Consider the following 20,288-nt stretch of genomic DNA (forward strand, 5'->3'; position numbering starts at 1 on the left):
GAGAATCTGTCAGGACCCACCAGATGTGATGTCATGACCGGAAGTGACCTCATCAAGCAGTAACATTTTTAACAATCTTAGGCTGCAATCCTACCCACACTTACCCAAGAGTAAGTCCCATTTACTATCATTGTTAAAAGATTATACATACTAGCTTGTTAAAAGTACAGGCCTGTAATATTTCCTCAAATGCAGTCATGTACCATGGTAGCATCAAGTCTAATATATTAAAAATAAAATATTGAAATGAATGGGGACCTACCTAGTGGGTCCTGACTCACAGTTTGAGAAACACTGATCTATGTGTTCCCTGGTGGGCCACTGTGAGATACAGGAAGCTGGACTCGATGGGCCCTGGGCCTGATCCAGCAGGGGCTCTTCTTATGTAAGTCAAGGAATGTTCCCTTACCTTGAGGAGGCTTCCACAATCACTCCCCTGCCAAAGTGGGGTGCAGCCCCCACCTGTTCACACAGTTGCATCAGCACTGGAAAGCTGGATAGGACAGGTTCCTTCTGTTTCAAATGCAGTGCTGAAGGGGAGCGATCAGCTGTGCACTGGAGATTTTTTTTTGCTTATTCTGTTTTTTAAAAAAGTACTGTGTCTGCTTCTAAGCAGGGCTGGTCCACCGATGAAGCCAAATGAGGCGGTTGCCTCAGGTAGTTGATTGGCAGGGAGTCATCCAGGGAGTCATCCGCTACACCCATTTGCAGCTTCTTCTTCCGCTCCTTACATTGGCAAAAGAAACATGGAAAAAAAGAGAGTCGAAGGGTAGAGAATAATTCTTTGCACTACCTTTCTCCATGCCAGGAGTGGGAGGGCCAGAGGATGGCATGTTGCCCGGGAGGGGGGAGCAGCATGTGGCACGCTGACTTCAGGTGCCTGGAGGTCTTTAAGCCAGGCTTACTTTTAAGATCTTATTTTTCAGAACAACATATATTTTAATGATGGCATTGTTATTTGTTTTGCTGTTTTAAAAAGAGTGGCTTATGATGATCCACTCAGTAGTTCTGTGTTATCTCCACATTGCAGATCAGTGATTTGAGTGTAAGAGACAATTGCTGAAAACAACCTTGCAGTGTAGTCCTATTTACCCCCCTTAAGAACTTGACAGAACAGTCAGTGTAGTGTAGTGGTTAGAGTGAGACCCAGAAGATCTGGGTTCAAATCCCCACTCAACTACTCAGCAGCACTCATTACAGTGAACCATCGATTTAACTAAGGGGGAGAAGAAGTCTCCATTAATGCTGAAATGTTGCAATCCTATCTACACTTATCTGGGAGTAAGCCTCATTGACTATAATGAGACTAACTTCTGAGTAGATATGCATAGGATTGGGTTCAAAGTCCCTTAACTCTAAATGCACTGAAGTCAATGGAGACACTCAAGTGCAAAACATAAATGACTAATGTTTAGTGGAGCAGAAAGTATCAATTGTCTGTTAAACTGAGGCCCATTGCACCATTCACTGCTGTCTGTTGCAGCAAAACCAAAGTCTTGAAAATTATTGGGGACCCTGGAGCAGTCAGTCACACTCTGGGCCAACGTATCTCATGGGGTCAAGGTGAGGATGAAATGAGGATAGGGGTTACAACCTTATATACTGTCCTGATACATACATTGTCCAGCCAAATCCAATTAAAACCACTGCCCCCCCCCCAAAAAAACACCCCAATACTGTGTCCTCTATTGCATCTGGTCACCCTGCCCCTATACCAAGGTGCTTTTGCATAGAGATGTGATTTGACCACTCTGGAATTAGACAGTCAGCCCAAATACAACCAGAAATCAACTAATGTTCTGTAACTCATTTTATTTCTCTATCTCTATAGCTAATAGGGATAGAGGATGGAAGCCGAGGCTGCCGGAGCCAATACGAAAGTACCCAATTGCTTGTCCAATAACTGAACATGAATATACAGAAGTAGCCAAATCCTCAATTGAGCATCTTCGGAAACTGTCTAAGACTTGTTCTTATGTCATTGAATTCCCAGGAACCCAAAGTATCACTTTTGGGGAGCAATTGCAGGAAAAAAGCAATTTAGATCTGTTTGCTTTTGTTTGGACCAGGAGTTAATAAACACCAAAATGTGTGGGAGTACAGTATTTAGACACATACACTTTTCGTATAGGCATATATACCCTGCCTTTGCATCAAGGCTGCCATCCTATAACTTTCCTGGGAGAAGGACCCATTGAACACAGTGGGACTTACTTCTGAGTAGATATTGAAGTGGGATTGCGCTGCAATAAAGCAGAGCTCGCTTTTAAAACTCCAATGTTCCAGTCGCAATTTCAATGGACCATGAGAGCCAAGTTGATATTTGAACAATGTGGCGGGTAGGAGAATTCTCAGCAGAGTGACACAGGCAAGAGACACACATATGAAGGCTGCAATCCTATGCATACTTTCCTGAGGACAAGCTTCGCTGAACACAGTAAATATGTGCAGAATTGCATTGGATGTACAGCACTATCTTCAAGCCTGAGGCTGTGGGGTGTTGAGTCAGTTCATGTTGAGTCTGTGGAATTAGTTGCGCCATAAGTGGTGATGGCCACTAGTACTGATAGCTTTAAAAGGCGATTGGGCAAAATCATGGCAACCAGGTCTATCAACAACACCTAGTCATGATGGCTATATGCAGCCCAAGTTCAGTGGCAATATAACTCTGAATAACAGTTACAGGGGAGAAGTATGCCTTTCTGCTTGTGGGCTTCTTGAAGGCAGCTGTGGGAAACAAGATGCTGGACTAGATGGGCCTGATCCAGTAGTGCTTTTCTTATATATTAACATATGTAAATAGAAGACCTACCAGAGACAGCAACCTGCCCTTTCAAGTGACACTGTCTTCTCAGAGCAACAATGGCCTTCCCATAAAGGGTGGTCACACCTACCCTACCAATATCATGTAAATGACAGCAGAAATAACAAAAGTGAGCCTTTGCCCAGCCCAGTTACTCCTATAAAGATTCACCTGTTGTATTTCTGCTTTTCACACAGCACTTAAAGTCACAGGCACCCTATCATGACCACCACCCCCATGTTTCCCCAACCAAAGATGCTGCAACTATCTTGGTATGTATGATGCTGCTGCCTTATCTGAGTAAGAACTGTGATATATTGGATTCCATATGCTTATTTTGACAGCTGGCAGATTACCCAGCCCAGTCCTATTGAGATGCTGTTAAGGACTGAAACTGGGTCTTTCTGCATGCAAAGCACTAGACTATGGACTCTCCCCAAATGACCAATGGACCAGAGCCCTAAGTACGAGCAACACCTGTGTGTCAATTCTATCGTGGACTGCTATGATATGGAGACCCAAATGTGCTCAAAATATGAGGTTCCCCAACCCTTTGCTCTCATGTTGAATCCAGAGGAAGCCCAGCCCACACTTCATTAAGAGCCAGTGGACAGTAGGTGTTTCTTGAAAAGTGCATAGACTAGGGGAGAGGACACCAGGACACAGGTTATATCTTGCTGTCTTGTGTGATCCCTGAAGCATTTGGTGGGCCACTGTGAGATACAGGAAGATGGGCCTATGGCCTTATCCATAGACCCCAATTCATTTTCTAGCCAGGGTGAATTTAATCTGTGATTAAAGAACTCCAAAAAGATTCCACAAAGCATCAAGTGGGGAATAGCTTCCTGAATGTTCCCTCCCCCCAAAAGGATGGATTTTGGGGTTCAAGTCTGGGGAAGCCCACAATTTCACCACAAACCTCTGCTTTGAATAACTTCATAGTAGCTGATAGTTCAGGAAAACACAGGTCCTGCTTTATTTATTTATTCTTTTAAACAGGTTTCCATTGGAAGGGACCCTTTTGTACAGCTGAACATGAACAAAAAGGGGCTTTATTTTTAAATGCAAACATATCTCCAGTCAGGTGAGACCCTCTATGTATGTCTCTGTAGGCTTGAAAGAGGATATCAGATTTACCCCAAATCTTTCTCTGCTTCTTTTTTCCTGCAATGGTAAATTCCTCAGTGGTTAATACAGGTGGGCGAGGAAGGAAATGGCAAGCCAAACCCATTAGGGAAGCACTGGAGTCTGGGGGGGGGGGCCTCAAGCAAGGAGCAGCAAATTGGCAAAGTTAATTGAAAAGCACACAAAATTTTTTTCAGAGGTCTTGAGTTCTTGCTCTTGCTGCTCACAACTTTGTATCCTTTAGGTTGATCCCAATAAAGCTATTACCAGACTATAGTTTTTGAATTCCTTCTAATAGACCAACATGGCTACCTGTGATTTTGTATGCTTTTAGAAGGAGCTTTGAGGTCACCCAGCACTTCAGGGCTGGTTAATGGTGGAATTCAGTCCAGCCTCTTAAGCAACAGGGCAAACTTTTTGCTGTTTTACAAAGCAGAGCACCAAAAAGACTGACACAGGAGAAGCAGACTTAAGTTGCAAGAAAATCTGTTTTTAGACAGAAGAAAATCGGTTAAACTGGAAGGCCAACTAACGCTGTAGCATTAGGTCTGGAAACAAGTTCACTGGAGTGACAAAACAGGGGAACAGACTTGTATTTCAATATCCAGAGGGATGCAAACTGTACAAGGAGACAAGCAAGAAGATGATACCCCAAAAGGAGCCCTTTGCCCTCCTCACCACACCATGATCAAAATAGAAACAGTTCTCATCTCACTCAATGTTTGATTCACAGGGAAATCTTTGGGACTTTAATGAGGTGAAGAAAGAGGGAGAAAGGTTACTCAGGATTCTGCTAAGGGAGCTGATGAGATGGTCACTTTTTAATTAAAAGTTTTAACATTTGGGTCAGACAGGAAACACACTTTTCTGCTGTCTGGCGAGGAGCAGCATAAGGGGGATTCTGCTGGAGACAGGTGGTAGGTCTGATGTAGCAGGCATGAATGAAGTCTGGCTAACAGTCAAAATAGCGCCCACCGTAAGGTAGGAGCATGAGCTGCGGTTTTTACTTTCCCCACGTGTGCCAAGATGCTTGTGAAATTGGCTCAGAAAACACGTCCCTCTTGTGTATATGAAATAACACCCTAGAAGAGCATTTAATACATACATATATCTGCCTTGTTTGCAAGCAGCCAATTCTGTTCTAGATTACCACACCCACCCCAGTCCATGAAAAATTTTACTGTAATGTGCTGGGTCAGGATGTGAATAAGAACATTTAAAAAGGAATAAAAACATTCCAATCCTAGATGTTTTCTTTTGTTGCCTTCTTCACCAATAAAAAGATTCATTAGCTGGAATGTAAGATTTGCAGAGCCTGATGATTTCCCCTATAAATTTGTTATCTAGAAAAGTTAACAAGAAAGCCTGCCCACGAACTGAGCGTTAGAGAGTAAGCATCCACTGCGAAGCTACTGTCACAACTTCATTCACACATTCATTCCAGGACATGCAACTCTGCCAAAGGGGTCTCCCAGAGAGAATTCTCAGCAAACTGAAGAAACCAAAACAATAGCTCCCTGAGGTCTTTTTTGTCAGGGGGAGACATGGCCGACAAGCTGGTTCAAGTCTCCAGTGTATGCGCGTCTCATGAAGCATGAGCACAGAGATGCTGCTACTTGCTTGCCTGGCAATTCCAAGGCTCACCCCCTGTGAGGGATTCCAATCCACCTCACTTAAGAAAGAGGTTGTGTAGAGGCCTTTTCTGAGGCAGTTGGTTTTAAACTCACACCTGCCTCATATTCACCTCCAGGGAACCCTTAAGAACATAAATAAAAAAAACAAAAAAAAAAACTCCTTTTCCTTAAAAAATTTCCACTTGTTCAGATGCTGCAGACACAGTGCCAAACAGATAGGACATCTCAGGTAGCAGACTGACAGGGGAACTGACCTCCGTTGCTCCTCCTCAGATTCAAAAACAAACAGGCCACTGGGAGTGGAAGTGTGGTGGAGAGGGGAGTGACTGAGGGCCAAGCATGTCTCTGACATTCTGGCTTACCACTCTCAGCCACACTTCCTCTTCTGGTCCATTCAACTTCTTCCTTTCTAGATCCAGGAAGCAAGAGGAGGAGCAGTGGCAGCTGGTGTGCTGCTTTGTGTGGTGGGTAGGTTGGCATTCAGTGCCACTGCCTCAGGCACCAGAAGGTCTTGGGCCTGCCCTGGCTTTAACCAACCCCTGGCATGAACAGACTGCAGTATTGGGGAGATGTCAGTACCAGAACACCTATGTACTGAGATATAGCAGGTTTGGAACCAATATTCTAAGATGTTCTTCTCTTTCCTACCCCTCCTGTGCACAGATAAGACCTCTAGGCATTGCAGAGGACAAGAAACATGGTTGGGACCCCCAAGTGTTTATAGTTCTTTCCCTGCAACCAAAGATAGTTGGGAGAAGTTATGAAGCAGAGAATGTTTCATAACTTCCATTCCAGGGGGAAGGCAGGCTGTGGCAACACAGGTCTGGGAAAGCCAGCAATGCTTGGGCTTAGCATGCAGAAGGAAGAGAAATGCAGCTAAGGTGCTTATTTCTTTCCTGTTGCCCTAGAATATGAGGCAGCTTCAACCATTCCACTGGCCCAGAACTGCTCCCAAGGTGTGGCAGAAATAGGAACTCCATTCCAGTTAACAGAAAGATTCCAGAACCTTCCTTGATCTCCAGCCTGAATCACCACCCCCCTCAGTCCCAGGAGAATAAGAAGTTGTCTCTTGGGGAGGAGAGGAAGACAGGACCAATGGGTGTCAGGCAGAAGGAAATGAAAGCCCCACAGTTCACGGGACTAGGCTATTCTTCCTCCTGAGCTTTTCTCTGCCCTTGGCCAGAGTCCTCCTTTGGGTCTGCCAGGAACAGGCTGGCCTTAACAGGCCCCTTGGGTGTTAGCTGGACCTTGGGCAACACTGAGTGTGAGTCCACCGCCTTCTCCCCACTACTTGTCCTGTGCCCAGCTCCAAGAGTCGGTGAAGACTCCCTCTGTTCCCGGCTACCCTGGCGCTGTGAGGAAATGCTCTTGTACTCAATGGCCGTTGTCCCGTCCTCTTGCTCAATGTACATGCGAGCCTCCAGATGGACTGGGTAGGGCCCCTGATGCTCCTGCTCGGTTGTGCTCCCTGCCGACTCCTCTCCTTGCACTGCTATGTGAGGTACAGAGGGCAGTTTGGGGTCTGCAGCAAGGGGTGAGCGGCCAGGCCTGTCCTCCACCCAGGAGGCGGTGTGCGAGCTGCGTCTCCAGGCAGTGATGGGCTTGCTCTCATCCTGGCCCTCGCTGCTGGCAGCCAGCTCTGGCTCATCAAAACTCACTTCCTGGACAGCCTCCTGCTTCTTGAAGGAATCCCGGCGCTCTGACAAGTTCAGCCGACGCATGACCACCATCTCTTGGTCCCGGTCATGACGGTCCCCAGGCCAGTCCCGAAGTCGGGGAACGGCACTATCTCCCAGGGTGGCTGCGTTGCCCTCCCCAGCACCCTCATCTCCTGGGATGGGCATCTCTAGCATCAGTTTCCGGCTGCTGGCATTCTTCTTCTCTGCCAGGTAAGTAGGGATTTTCTCAGCTGACTGGACACGTTTGAGGAGTGGGGAGCGAGACCCATCTGCACTTCGGGGCCGGGCTGCTTGCCGGACAATCGCGGGTGGAGAAAGAGTCTTGCCTTGGAAAGCCTGAACGTTCTTGGTGAAAGAGGGGAGTGGTGAAGGTGACCTCTGAGGAGATGGAGGCTGCGGGACAGAGGAAGGGGTGCAGGCCAAGGGGGAAGGGGGAATGCTGCTGGTGGACTTGCGACGTCCAACCTTGTAGCGCTGGCTGCTGAGCTTTGGTGCCAAGCCATGCAGAGAACTGGGTCGGATGTGTCCTGCTGGAGAGGTGGGTGTGCTGGAAGATGGGGAGGTGCTCTGTGGAGAGATGGAATCTGACAGAGAAGAGAAAAGATCAGAGGGAGGGATGCAACGTGGTTGCTCAGATAGAGAACAGAGAAAGGAAACAATCCCTAATATCAGAAAGTGTAAGCAAGTACATGACAAAGTGTTAAAGAAACCTTTCTGGGTCACACCAAAAGTCCATGTACTCCAGCATCCTGTTTCCCAGTGCCTAATCAGATGACTCTGGGAAGGGCACAAGCAGGCCATGAAGGTAACAGCCCTCTCCTTCTGTCAGTTCCCAGCACCTGGTATTCAGAGATCAATTGCCACTGTCCATGGAGGCTTTGTGGTTAGCCAAGATGCATAGTAATCACCGAAAGAATGGCACAAGAGCCCCGCTGCACCAGACATCCATCTAGTCCAGCATCTGTTTCCAGCAGTGGCCGCCCAAATGCTTTCAGGAAGTGCACAAACAGGGACTGAGGGCACCTGCCACCTCCAGCTCCTTGCCTCCCCCTAGCAACAGAGCTACATTGCCTCTGAACACAGAGGCTGCATTTAGCTATTGTGGCTGATCGTTCCAGTTAGACCTCCTCCTGTGTGAATTTGTCTAATCCCTTTTTAACAAGGACATAACAACGGCTCTTTTGGATCAGACTGAAAGATCCATCAAGTCCAGGTACTGTTTCCAAATGTGGCCACCCAGATGTTTCCAGGAAGCCCAGAAACAGGGCATGAAGATAACAGCCCTGCTGTTATTCCCTGCAACTGGTACTTAAGAGGTAGTCTGCTACTGCATGTGGCAGTGCCAAGCAGCCACCATGACCAATAGCTATGGAAGGCAGTGTATAGTAATTGAGCCAGAGTTCCATGGTGGAGCCCATAAGAAGGACCTGAGTTCAATCCTTGACTTCTCCAGTTAAAAAAGGTCTTAGGTAGCAAGGAAGCTGTTTGTGGAGCTGCTACCAGTCAGAGAAGACAATATTGGGCTAGACAGACCAAGGGTCTGTCTAAGGCAGCTTGTATGTTTGAACATAACATATTTTGAACATGTTTGAACATAACAAGCATGAACATAAACTCCTACCTGGTGGGATGTCTGGGGCAGGGCTGCGGCAGGGGGTGGTAGGCCCAGGGGACAGGCTGTGCGTAGGAGACCCTGGAAGGCTTTCACTTGATGAAAGGGAGTGATGGAGCCCAGAGGAGAAGCTGCGGCTGGTATGGAGGACCGACGTTTGCTTGGAGATCTTTTTGAAGAGAGATTTTCTCCTGGAAAAAGAGGGGAATGTTGCAGTCACCAAGAGTTCCACTCCTGGCAACAAAAGCAGGCCAAGCCCTATGAGACTGGAAGGCCACAATTCAAATCACTTTCCCTCAAAGTCACTGCTGGACTTGGGCTTTAAATAACTACACTAATTATTTGACTTGTGGACTGGGAGGGATTCAGGAACTGAATGGGCTTGGCAACAAATTGAAAGATCCACAGGCCACTATTCCCTGGCTAGATAAATCAACATTCTGTCATTCTCTGGACTCAGTCATTCTCAGAACCCTCCTCCCCCATGGTTCGCCTCACTTCTACAAACAGCCCTGCCACCACCTACCGGTCCTGACTCTCCCGTTTACGGCTTTTCTTGCTTCTCCGGGCCATCCGTGTCTTGGAGCTGTTCTTGCGTGCAGGACCCACCTTGATGCTGGTGTTTTCCAATGCTGTGGTCCTCAACGCCACCTTATTGCCACTCTGCCAGAAAGAGAAAGCGGGCCACTGCTATAACCTGAGCCAGTGTAATGCACAAAAGACTGTTCCCAGCCTACTCCTCTGAGTCCCCTGAGGACACCAGAGGGAACAATGCAGGCATAGCAATGGGCAGGGCCCCCACATTCCAGGACTCAATTTGGAAGGAACACATTGTTACTGGTTTGGGGTCAATTTCTTTCTGATTTTGGGCCTTGTGATCCCATTTAACCTTGCCTAAAGCATTCAGATGCCTAAAGCAGCAAATGAGACAGAATTTAGCTGTCTGATTAATAGCCAAAGCCAATGAAACATTTATTGGTTCACTCCCTATGATGTTACAAAGCAAACTAAGGGTGCAACCCCGTGTCTGGGCTGGCACAAGTTACTTGTGCCAGCCCGGGAGGGTCGCAAACGCGCCGTAAAGCACATTTGGGCCTCCTTAGGAGTTGGCTGGGCTGGCGCATGGAGGTGCGCTGGCCCCCAGAGGCTGCATCCAGCCTCCACCACACTGACGGAAGGTATGTCCATGCCAGCAGAGCTTAGCCGGCGCAGGTGTCGGGAGGCGTGGGGAGGGCATGGAGGAAGCATTTCGGGGAAGGTAGACAGTGGGCGGGCAGGGCTCATGGGCAGGCAGGGAGTAAGGTCAGGATCCTAGCCCCATTTCCAGGCAGCACAGGGCAGCTCCAGGTTGCTTGGTTCTTTATCACCTCTTTAGGTGGCGCAGACCTGAGTAGACCCATTGGGACCGCTGCGGCTCTCCCCAGGGTAAGGGGAATTTTTCCCCTTGCCTTGGACTGAGCCTCAGCCAGCCCAAGAGTTGCACTGGATACTGCACAGGCCCACTAGTCTGCCTGTGCCAGCATTGTGCTGTTAGTATCAAAAGCAAGGCTCCTGCCGAGGGGCCCCTGAGATTCTATTAAAAAACAAAGTAGATCCCGTTAGCCTGAAGTCTGCCCACCTCTACTTTATTATTTAAATAATATATTTAAATATTTATTTCCTCCCCTACACGCACCAAAACCGGCTTTAGTTCAGAATATAGTAATATCTCCCATAATGCAGGAGATATGTTCTTGCAAAGCCAAACACTTGTGAAACAGCACAATAGGTAATTTCGTTAAGGATAAGGCAGAAAAGTGGTGCTGCTTGACCCACACTAGCCAGAACAGACTACTCCCATTGGCTGCAGAAACTGTCAATCACAGCCAGGACAATGAGGCAACTGCACTAAAGGAAGCAGCATTTTGGGAGGTGTTACTGTAAATAACTCACAACAACTGGAGTAACAATGTGTGGTTTGGCATTCAGCAACCATTCAATTCCAAGTCCTCCATATATCTATTCCATGGGCACATTCAATGGAACACTGTTAGATTTTGTGCATGAGTGCACATGTGTATGTATAAAAATAAATTCCAAGTCCTATGTGTATGAATATATGATTTTTATAAATACACAAAAATAAAAAAAATCTAAACTGTATTCCATGGAATGTGTGTTATTTAAATATACACTACAGCAGTGTTTCTCAAACTGTGGGTCAGGACCCACTAGGTGGGTTACAAACCAATTTCAGGTGGGTCCCCATTCATTTCAATATTTTAGTTTTAATATATTAGACTTAATGCTACCATGGTATGTGACTGCATTTGGGGAAATGTTACAGACCTGTATTTTTAACAAACTACTATGTATATTCTTTTAACAGTGACAGTGAATGGGACTTACTCCTGGGTAAGTGTGGGTAGGATTGCAGCCTAGGATTGTGAAAAATGTTCCTGCCTGATTATGTCACTTCCGGTCACGACATAACTTCTGGTGGGTCCCGACAGATTCTCTTTCTAAAAAGTGGGTCCCAGTGCTAAATGTGTGAGAACCACTGCCCTACAGGGCTCCCTGAGTTACAAATGCTGAGATACAGGTGGCTGCATTGGTGCTTTCGTACAGATGAAGAGGTGACCTTTGGTGGTGATCTTGTGCAGACTTTCTTGGATTTGCTTAGGTGAGACAACCAATGTTTGTGGTGCATTTCCAGACTGGCCTCAGCTACATACCTTCAGCAGCAGCTCCACTACGTCCATGTGAACCAAGCCCAGGACTGACTCCCCATTCACATGAGTGATGAGATCTCCTGCCCTCAGACCCGCTTCCTGAGCTGGGCTTCCGTCCTCAACGCTCTGTGACAGAAACATTAAAAAAAAATTTTTTTAGTGTTACTTTTCTGTGAGAGAGAGAGAGAGAAAAAGATGACAGATAGGCAAAACAGACCACCTCTCATTACTAATTATGTTAGCATTTTCCAGCAAGAATTTCTCATGGCTGAACTGACTTTGTAATGTGGAAACGGGGCACAGTATTACACCATAAAATATCTTCCTTCCACCACAATCTTTCTATATCTCTTTCCTCTTGCTATATCTGTTTATTTAGACAGTAAGCCTGCCAATATAGCTCTATTATTCTTATTAATTCTGTGTTTCTACACAGCACAACACTGTGTTGTTTTTAGCCTCTTAAGGAACAGTAAATATTATTGTTATCCTCTAGAAAATCAAATAAGAAATATTGATGGATTAAAGCACAAGGGAAGGGCAGTGTTAAGATGCCCCTGAGGTGGTGACAATATTTAAGATTAGCACCCAGGAAACGGCATGCTTCGGTTTCGGCTTAGGTCAGGTGCACAGCCAGAGCTGGTCTGGAATGGTCCCTTTGCCCATAGCCTCATATACTGGAAGATGGGGTGGTGGGTGAGATTTCCTGCCAGTCTTGGACAGCAGAATTGTGCATGAGGAAATTGTGCTGAGTTCTAGCTCTCTAAATGGGTCTAACCATAACTCATTTAGAGGTACGCAACCAGCCTCTCTCTCACCTGCAGTTGTACCAAGGAAAAGCACATCTCTCCCCTCCCACTGATTCATCCTCTCCCCACCTCCCAGCAGCCCTGGCTCACCCAGACCATGTGGTGTACGGTGTAGACATTGCTGTCGCCCATGTAAACACGGATGGCACGCAGTGTGAAGCCATACTTCTTGCCCGAACTGTGGATGATGATGGGAGGCCGCAGGCTGGTGCTGCTGTGCGGGGAGTCTCGGCTTGGGGAGGAGTCGCGGGACGAAGGGTTAGAGGAGAGGGAGCGGGGCGAGATGGGGCTCATCAGGGCACCCCCGCCAAAATCATCTGTATAAAAATTAAAAATGAAGAGGGGAAGGGTGCCAGAGGTCAGTGGTAAAGCACAAGCTTGGCATGCAGTTTGGGTCTTTGATTAAAAATTATTTCCAGTAGCAATGATGGGAAAGATAACTCTTTCTGCCTGAAACTTCAGGGAGCTGCTGCCAAGTACAGTAGGCAATACCGGGCTAGATGTATCATTGGCCTGGCCTAGGATGGCAGCTATATATGCTTAAAAGAAATATCAGGACTTCAGCACCACTTGCCAAGAAACTCCCCCAGTGGTTCACCTGAGAGCATGTGCAGCCAGACCTGACAGGTAAATGATCTCAAGGGTTCTTTTGTCCTACTGACCTGAGCTTATGATAAGCGATAGGGCGGAGACTGAGGCAGACTTGGGCACCCTGCCCCCAGAGGAAACCCGCTGTTTCCCAGGAGTGTCCTTGTGGCCACTCAGCCGCCGACCACTCTCAGGCTCCAGGCCGCGTGGACTGGAGTTCTTTGTGCCAGTGCTGTTGCTTCGGAGACGGACGCGGTTCAAACTGGCCAAGTCAGCTGGAAGCAGGAGAGTTGAATGAAACACCAGTTAGAAAAACACCAGTCACAGGCCCAAACAAGCCCGTTATTTCCGTACTGCAATTCTACTTATCACCTAGCTGTGATGGCCCACCAAGCCCATGCAGATGGGCCAAAACAGTCTCCTTATTTTGCTTCTTCCTTATTATTTGGTAACTCCTGCAGTGGACAGTTCCTGAGTATGCTTTCACACTATATACCATTTGCTGATGGAAAGTCAACTCAACTGCCAAAAGATGTGGAATGACGCCTACTAGCTGAGATGGTTTCAAAAGAAAAGAACAAGACTGGACTGTACTTTAATTAGTATTTTTATATACCGGAGGTCAATTTTGTACAGGAGGTGGTTTGCAATCGTTAAAAAAGAAAGACTGGACACCCTCCTAGAGAATAAATATTAACCATAACAATCAGTTTTAATAATTAACCTGAATGGACCTTCCATATTCTGAGGTAATCTATTGTATCTCTGATACTAGATGTTGGGTATGAGTAACAGGAGAAGGTCGTGAATTTCATGGCTTCTTTGCGAGCTTCACAGAGGTACCTGGTAGGCTGCTATTGCAAACAGTAAGCTGGACTAACTGCACAATCCTATGCATGTCTAATCAGAAGTGAGATATTTTACTTCCAGGAAATTGTGCACAAGATTACAACCTAAGATGAACTTTCTGCCTTGGAATTAACTCAGTGTCCCGTCCCCGTCCCCGTCCCCCCCCAAGCAGTTTTACCTGCTAGAACGGAGGCCTTGCCAGGTGCCTTTGGTATTACTGCCTCTGGATCTCCAACCACAAACACCGGCCGTTCCCGCTTGGCTGGACCCCTGCAAGGGCTCTCATCCTCAGAGGAGACAGCAAATTTGGGCATGGCTTCCAGGCTGCAGGTGCTACTCAATGCAGCAGGGCTACGGCTGCGTTCTTGCCGGAAAGAGTGGACCGTGGAGCCACAGGAAGTCCAGGCACGAAGCCTTAGTGGGAGAAGAAAAGCAGCTCAGGGGAGGGGACCGGAGAACAAGCTGGGGAAAGTGTGGGCAAAAGCTCCATGGGGTTCTACTAGAGGCAACATGGCCAGGTCAGTCTCCAAGGATTGCCCTTAATCCTACTTGCAAGGCAGCGGTTTATTCAACAAGGAACAAGCCTTTTGCACATGCTCCAAGGCTGCCAGAGAACACTAGTCTTCAGCACCCCTCTCCCTGCCCCTCCTCTTTTGCTTCCAAAATCAAGCTTGGTCCTTTGAGCTGCTGAAGCTGGTAGTGCCACCCATATACATCCCAATTTCACAACTGGGGATCTTTGGGAGACCAAGTTGTTACCAAGTCTGACTCTGCCCCTCCTTCCAGTCACCTGGTCTCAGTGCCAGTGAGCCGGCTCTTTTCCTCATCTCCAGAGCTGCGGTCCCAGCCCTCCACCCGGTCTTCCTTGTCCATGCTGTGGCTCTGCTCACACGATGTGAAGCTGAGGCCAGAGGGGTTGGCCAGGTACTCAGAACTGCTGTAAACCTGAGAGATGGAACAGACAGGGAAAGACACCAGTTGATGAAGAACCCAGTTCCTGATATATGTAGCCCACTTCCTCCTCCAGCAAAGAGGTTGGTATCAACCAGCCTTAACCAGGAGACCACAGTAGAGATGGTGCGATTATATCCAGCAATCATTCACCTCCCCTTTAAAACAGGAGCTAGTAAGCTAGGGAAAACATTTGACAGCTGAAGTACCCACTCACAGTTATGTTACAGTTCCTCCCCCCCACCCCAAAAACAACCACCTACCCCTAAACAGAGAACATCTACAAACCTTGCTGAAGCGATGTGAGCAGGAGGAGAACTGGCGGATCTCCAGAGATGATTCCTCATCATTTGTTTCATCATCTTCAGAGCCCAGGTGCTGGTAGCGCTCCGAGCGAGCTGGTAGGGGAAGAAGAGGAGGGTCAGGGAGAAGGATCACAGCCCTATCCCATTCCCAGTTCCTGGAAAGGCTGTATACTCCCAACAATATACACACACCAGGAGAAATTCTCTCAACGCCATACACCTTCCCTGGAACTGCAGTGTATGCAGTACTTTACACATGCCCCCTCACAGCCCAGTTGCAAACCAGCAGCAGACCTTGGTCCAGAACCCCTGGGTTTTGGCTTAAATTCCCCCCACTAAAACTGGAAAGTGGGCAAACATTTCTAAAGTGAGAAGCAGCAAGTCTTGGGCTCCAGCTCTGTGAAGGTCTGGGATTCCACATGATAATGAGGTAGTCTGTGATGGCTCTCTTCCAGGACTGAGGCCTGCTACTGAGAATATATTCGAGGCAGAGCCCAGTTCAAACATTTTGGTTTCTTACTGAGGTCCACCAGGAGATATTTGCTCTAAAGGTCTTGGCAGTCCCATTAGCCACCTTTTGGCCAGCCTGGCAGCCACTGAGATCCAGACTCTTCAACTTCTAAGGTTGCATCCTCTGAGCTGAACTTGTACCCAAAGCCTGTCACTCCAGCATCAACGGGCCTTACTGTCAAAATAGCTAGTATCATCCTCGGCTTCCAGCTGGGGGATGAATTCGGCCTTCTGCCGGAGCAGCCCATTCCAGTCCAGGTTCCGGAAGAAGGGGTGGTTCTTCACCTCATGGGCACCCCCTGGTGGATGGGACAGGAGATCAGTTGTGCTGAGGACTGCATGCCTGCCAACCTCACATGCCTGTGCAATAGCAGCCCCCCCCCACCTCACCCTTCCAAGCACTGTCTCTGGCAGTACCTGTGCCCAAGCGCTCCAGTGGGCAGTGGCGCAGAAGCTGTGTGATTAAGTCCTGAGCATCACTAGGCAGTGCTTCATCACCTTCAGGCCACATGATTTCATCTGGAAAGAAAAAAGCAGAACAAAACTATTTGAGGGCGGAGAGCTGCCCTGCCTTTTCCTCCTACCTGCTCATCCCTTTCAGAAGACACGCAAAAGAGACAAGTAGGCAGGATATAAATATCACAGAAATTCACAAAGGAAAGAAATCTATCAACTGCTATTGGTCATAATAGCTAAACATCCACAAACAGGGACAGTCTACCTTGGAATAACCAGCAGTGAGGCAAAAATAAGGAGAAAGACCATAGCTTGATGGCAGAGCACAAACATAGTAAGTAAAAGGTTCCAGCTTCAATCCATGTCAGTAATTCAAGGTGGGAAAGCCTCTTCTCTGGCTGAGACCCTGGAAGGTTGCCGACCGTCAGTGTAGACAATACTGAGCAAGATAGACCAAGGGTCTGACTCCGTAGAAGGCAGCTGCATATGTTCATATATAATCCTACATGTACATAGGCAGTGTACCTCTGCATATCAGATGCTAGAGGACAAGCAGCAGGCAATGACTGTTGCCTTCATATCCCACTTGTGGGCTTCTACTGGGGAATCTAGAATAGGACTATTGAAAACAAGTTCCTGGAGCAGATGGACCCATCTTGGTTTGATCCTGCAGGACTTTTCCAGTGCTTGTGCAATATAGTCTTTAACCCATGTACTTCATTATATTAGCTCCTGCGCTTTTTATCACATGTTTTGAGGGTGAACTTTTTTTAAACTCCAGAAACGAACAAGAAAAGTAACTAAACTCTGCTTCTGAGCTTCCTGGGGGCATCTTGTGCTTTGGGGGACTGATTGCTAAAGTAGATAGCACAAAGGCAGAACCCAGAGATAAACAATTTAAAATAGCTGGGAGCATCCGTGGAAGTTCCCAGTGCTTTCTGCTCTGGTTTGGCAGCCAGGGTGAGCTGATAGCATCCCCTTCTGTGAAAGGGGGAAAAGGCGACACCCGCTCTGCCTGTCCCCTGAAACGCATCACATGCTGAGCCGCGATCAAAAAGGGGCTTTTGTCTTATCCAACACACGAAGCTTATCTCATAGTTTTCTGAAAGACTCTTTTGTTTGGGAGGCTGGGGAAAGCTAGTCTGGATGGAAGGCTCTCTCCCAGGCAGCTGGGAATGGCGTTGACCCCAATTCTATGACACTCTTACAGCCCTTCTTGCCCCAGAGAAAGAGGGGAAGTGCAGAATTCCTCCCTTGCAAGAGGGTGGCACAAACCTACCGCTGATCACCTGCCCAAAGAGCTCCTCTGGGGTGTCTCCAAAGAATGGGACGCAGCCAACAAGGAATTCATACAAGATAATGCCCATCGCCCACCAGTCCACTGGTTTGCCATAGCCCTGAATGAGGATCACCTCTGGGGCGATGTACTCAGGAGTACCACAGACCTGCAGGAAGAGATGATATCAGGGTGGTTGAATCAAGCCTGTATCCCTAAACCAGTTCTGACACTTTTTCACTGAGCAGATACTGAACCAAACCTAAAATATCTCAATTGTTTCAAACTTGACCTGGAATGAAATTCTTCAACTTAAAACACGTAACCAGTTCAAAATAAAGGGTTTAATAATCAGGCACTTAACTTTCAAACTAGGTTAATGTTTTATTTCTCTGGTTTTTTTATCCAGTTGTATTTTGTTTGTAAAAATTCTTTGGAAATTGTTTTTGAAAGAAACATTAAAAAGTAAAACTTGATAGTCAAATAACTATCGTTTTATTTTTATAAGGCTATGCTGCATGCAACAGGGTTTTATATTATTCTGCATGGAAAGTAAGTAAGCCTGTTCAGAGTGTTGAATCAGTTACTAAACCATCATTTAACTTTAATGACTGAGGGCCCAATCCTATCCAATTTTCCAGTGCTGGTGCAGATGTGCTAATGGGGTGTGCACTGCATCCTGCGGTGGGGAGGCAACCACAGAGGACTTCTCATGGTATGGGAATATTTGTCCCCTTACCTCGGGGCTGTATTGCGGCTGCACCGGTGCTGGAAAGTTGGCTGGGATTGGGCCCTAAACCAGAGAGTTTCCAAATATGGGTGAACCAGAACTGAACCCAAATTTTTGAAGCTTCAAACCCCTGGAGAGTACCCTCCACCTAGTTCTTTGGCCAAAGATATACCTTTATCACAGACACAGGCTGAGGCAGGACTATACCCTCTTTCTCCCTAACTCCTGGGAAATTGGGGTGGGGACAGTCAAGAGCAAGAGCCACTCTAGATTCCTAGTTAATGGACTTGCCTGCATATACAACATATCTGTTCCCTTGCAAACCTTGACAAGCTGCTGGAAAATACACAGTGCCTTCTGTTGAAGCATGCAAACAACTCCAGCCTTTTATTTAATATTATTGTATTATGTTATTCACTCATAAAGGAAATAAAAAAATAAAAAAATCAGCCTCCCATCCCCGCCACACCTGCTTGTCCACAAACTCCCGCGCGTCCTTCTCAATGTGGCCCTCGTAGAGGTTCGTGGTCATGTTCATCAAGCCAATCTTGGACAGCCCAAAGTCAGTCAGTTTGATGTGACCCATTGAAGTGATGAGCAGACTGAGGGGATGAGAGAGGGAGGGAGCCTTAGATATGAAAGGAAGAAGTCTGCAGGGACCAGCCACTACTAGGACCCACACAACAGATGGGTTGGCACTGTAGGGGCAAGATGCATACCCTTACATTGGTGGCACCTTCCACTTTATTTTTTCTTGTAAAAGGCTACAGACATCTTTACTTAAGTAGGACATCGTCTGGTTTTAAAATCTATTGTAATAGTTTTAAATCAGAGTTTCTGGGCCAGTTTGGGACCACAGGGATCTTAAATACAGGCTGTACACCCGTATCCGTTCTGTTCTGGGTTCTCCTGCGGATACGGAAACTGCAGATATGGGGGAACCTGTATAAATAGTGACCCCTTGCGCACACACACACACACACACCTCCTGGCGCCCATTACCTTTGTTTTTGTTTAGCAGCAATGGAAGCATGGAAATTTCTCATTAACAAAGGAACATTTTTGCTTAACTGAAGGAAAGGATGTGCAGGCAACCAGCCTGCATGCTACAAGATCATTAACAGGATGCAGGAACTGTCCTGTTTCCTGTTAGCCTCTAGCAAGCAGGTTGATTGCCTGCCCATCCCATTCTTCAGTTAAGCAAGAATGTTCCTTTGTTAACAAGAAATATCTGTGCTTCCATTGCTGTTAAACAAAAACAAAGGTAATGGGCATGGGGAGGTCCCCCTGGATCTGTGGATCCGCAGGTAAGTGAAACCACATATACTGGATCTGAGGATGTGGGGGGGGGGGCCTTCTGTATTAACTAAATCAAAAATTAGAGAAATGATTTTTCAAAATATTTTAAAATAAGGTTATAAAATGACAAAACATTTTTTTTAACGCAACGACACATGCATCATGGGCCATATACTGTTTATCCAGTGTGATGTCACTGGTACTATTCAATACAGGTGAGGCCTTGGTATCCATGAAGGATCCGTTCTCAGACACCCTGCAGATACAGAAAACTGTGGATAAGCAAATCCGCAGTTTTTGGCACCTTAAAACCAAGTGTACAGAGCAGTGCTTCAGTCGCCTCTGGAGGGCTTTCTGAAGTCTGCAGAGGCCATGCACATTCACTCATGGCCTCCAGAATGATCCTTAAGGCAAAAAAAAGTCACCAGAAGTGACTTTTTTATGCCTTTTAAGGCATTCTGAGGCCCGGGAAAGCCCTCAGAGGCTTTGCCAGGCCTCAGAATGCCTTAAAAAGCATTAAAATGTCACTTCCAATTTCTCAAAGGAAACCAGGAGTAGCATTTTTTTGGCCTTAAGGGCCATTCTGAAGCCCGCAGAGACTGCAGGCAGACACGCATAGCCTCTGCAGGCTTCAAAAAGCCCTCCAGAGACTACCGGAGCACGGCTCCAGTAGCCTTTGGAGCAAGGGTGTCAAATATAAGGCCCGGGGGCCAGATGCAGCCTGCGGAAGCTTTTTATCCGGCCCTCAGGCTGTCAGTTGCTGAGTAGTGCTTAGGTGTTACTGCTAAAAGGGCAGCCACCATGAAAATTGGGCTCTCCCATATCTTAAAATATGATAAAGATTTGCGTGTTTTCTCTTCTGTCAATGAATTCCTAAGTGAGAAAACGTGCTTATTTTTGGTTATGAGTTGTTTAATGACATCACTTCCTGCCTAACGACATCACTTCTGG

The 20,288-nt window shown here is 47.0% G+C and overlaps 1 protein-coding gene across 1 annotated transcript in view; it reads right to left on the reverse strand.

The window, feature by feature from the left end:
* Positions 1–3,773: 3,773 nt before the first annotated feature.
* Positions 3,774–20,288, reverse strand: part of MAST3 (microtubule associated serine/threonine kinase 3) — a 53,755-nt gene continuing 37,240 nt past the window's right edge. Inside the window, exons 15-27 of the mRNA XM_066634738.1 lie at positions 18,508–18,640; positions 17,312–17,477; positions 15,994–16,095; positions 15,753–15,875; positions 15,050–15,159; positions 14,601–14,755; positions 13,989–14,224; positions 13,036–13,236; positions 12,464–12,690; positions 11,568–11,690; positions 9,380–9,516; positions 8,863–9,044; positions 3,774–7,825 (exon numbers count right to left, since the gene is read on the reverse strand). Of these exons, the coding sequence (XP_066490835.1) occupies positions 6,708–7,825; positions 8,863–9,044; positions 9,380–9,516; positions 11,568–11,690; positions 12,464–12,690; positions 13,036–13,236; positions 13,989–14,224; positions 14,601–14,755; positions 15,050–15,159; positions 15,753–15,875; positions 15,994–16,095; positions 17,312–17,477; positions 18,508–18,640 (3,013 nt within the window). The 3' untranslated portion in view covers positions 3,774–6,707. The remainder of the gene's footprint in view (positions 7,826–8,862; positions 9,045–9,379; positions 9,517–11,567; positions 11,691–12,463; positions 12,691–13,035; positions 13,237–13,988; positions 14,225–14,600; positions 14,756–15,049; positions 15,160–15,752; positions 15,876–15,993; positions 16,096–17,311; positions 17,478–18,507; positions 18,641–20,288) is intronic.

The sequence above is a fragment of the Tiliqua scincoides genome, chromosome 8 (genome assembly GCF_035046505.1).
Source record: "Tiliqua scincoides isolate rTilSci1 chromosome 8, rTilSci1.hap2, whole genome shotgun sequence".
Lineage (NCBI taxonomy): Eukaryota > Metazoa > Chordata > Lepidosauria > Squamata > Scincidae > Tiliqua > Tiliqua scincoides.